At 44.3% G+C, this 1457-nt stretch overlaps 1 protein-coding gene across 1 annotated transcript; it reads right to left on the reverse strand.

Moving 5' to 3' along the window:
• Nucleotides 1–306: 306 nt before the first annotated feature.
• On the reverse strand, nucleotides 307–1112 carry LOC121679902 (transcriptional and immune response regulator-like). The gene has a single exon (XM_042058964.1). The coding sequence runs from the start codon at nucleotides 1025–1027 to the stop codon at nucleotides 731–733; it is 297 nt and encodes a 98-aa protein (XP_041914898.1). The 5' UTR covers nucleotides 1028–1112; the 3' UTR covers nucleotides 307–730.
• Between the last annotated feature and the right edge of the window lie 345 nt (nucleotides 1113–1457).

The following is a 1457-nucleotide window of genomic DNA, read 5'->3' on the forward strand; positions in this document are numbered from 1 at the left end:
CTCATGCAAAGACTGGAGCAGTGTTTTTTTTTTTTTAAAGAGACCACGCGTGCCAATATAGGCTACAGATTCGCATTGCATCTTTCTCAAATGAAAGCCCTGTTATCCAGGTGTGTTAAACCACTAAACTGACTCTCAACACTGGATGTGTGCTATAGCCTAATGCTCTCTGTGCCGAATTGTGGGTACATAATCATCTCCAATCTTCTAACTTCTTACTAGGCTACTGACAAATAGGCTATTTCCTAGCAATATGTGTTGTCTAGCATAATATTGCAAAATATCCACCCAACAAAAACAGAGAAATATGTAAAATATTAATTTATTAAAATTACTTTGACATACTTTTCACAGTTCTGTTACAAGTGCATATTTAAAGACAACTTCGTCTTCGTGGTCAGCTTGATCTCTTCTACAAATCATGTCGAAGAAGTGTCTTTGCAGTTTTTCTATAGCCCAGTTCACAAGCACTTCGGCGGACAAAAGCTCTTTCATTTCACATGCACATTTCGGAGCTGCACGTTTTTTCTGGACTCCTTGGCAGATCCATTTTCACAGAGAAGCAACACGAAGAGCCACATTCGCCACTGCAGACGAACCTTAGATCCAAAGCTGCGGCATCATTCCCCGTATCTGTCAGCCAGGTATGCGCCGGCATCCACTCACACCGGAGCATCGACTTTTTAGGCTATAGCGCCTCAGAGCCAAATAGCCTTACATTCGGCGAAAGTCAGCGAAATTTCATGGACTGCCGCGAGAGTCCTGTGATTTGGAAGAGTTTGTCTTTTCTCTCCACTTGTAAGGCCATCAGCGCTTTAGCTTTCCCCTCGGGATCCTGGGAGTCATAAATGCTCCGCACTCTCTCCATCGCTTTCATGTCCCCGGACCTCACAAAAAGTTTGAGCAGGACATCCTGGTTGACATTTTCGAATATGTTGGCAACCGCTTTCTTGCGATTGGCAGTGTCAAATTTATACCCATTGATGGATGGACTGACAAGGTGGATGTTCTCAAAAGAGCAAGACATTTTCGGTCGCCTTTAGTCTTCAGTACACGCTCACGACAACGAGCTGGTTGTAATCTGTTCAGTTTGTGCCTTCCTCCGTTTAAATACGGCACTGAGAGGGATGCCACGCATGAGAAAGTTTGTCACCCTGTGACATATGGCAAGCCATTTTAACATTTACCCACTAAGTTTGACCAGAGACTTTCTAATGTGGAGACATCACTCAAAAAATACTCCATAGAAATGCATGGGGCTAGTTTGTCACGCCAATATGGCCGTTGTCTACACATATCCCACCCCTTCCTCGGCAAAACGTCGACATGTGAATACATTGAGCCAATCATATGGTGTGTTGTGAAGACATCGTGCCAATTATGTGTTATGATCTCGCCGCTGGAGCAAGATTGGTGTCGTGAAGCCTTGCGCACGCGCATTTCTGCCGAAATGGATG

This window comes from Alosa sapidissima, chromosome 13 (genome assembly GCF_018492685.1).
Source record: "Alosa sapidissima isolate fAloSap1 chromosome 13, fAloSap1.pri, whole genome shotgun sequence".
NCBI classification, from domain to species: domain Eukaryota; kingdom Metazoa; phylum Chordata; class Actinopteri; order Clupeiformes; family Clupeidae; genus Alosa; species Alosa sapidissima.

What these genes read in the sequence shown, in the direction of transcription:
- LOC121679902 (XM_042058964.1), bottom strand. Translation starts at nt 1,027, where the DNA reads ATGTCTTGCTCTTTTGAGAACATCCACCTTGTCAGTCCATCCATCAAT.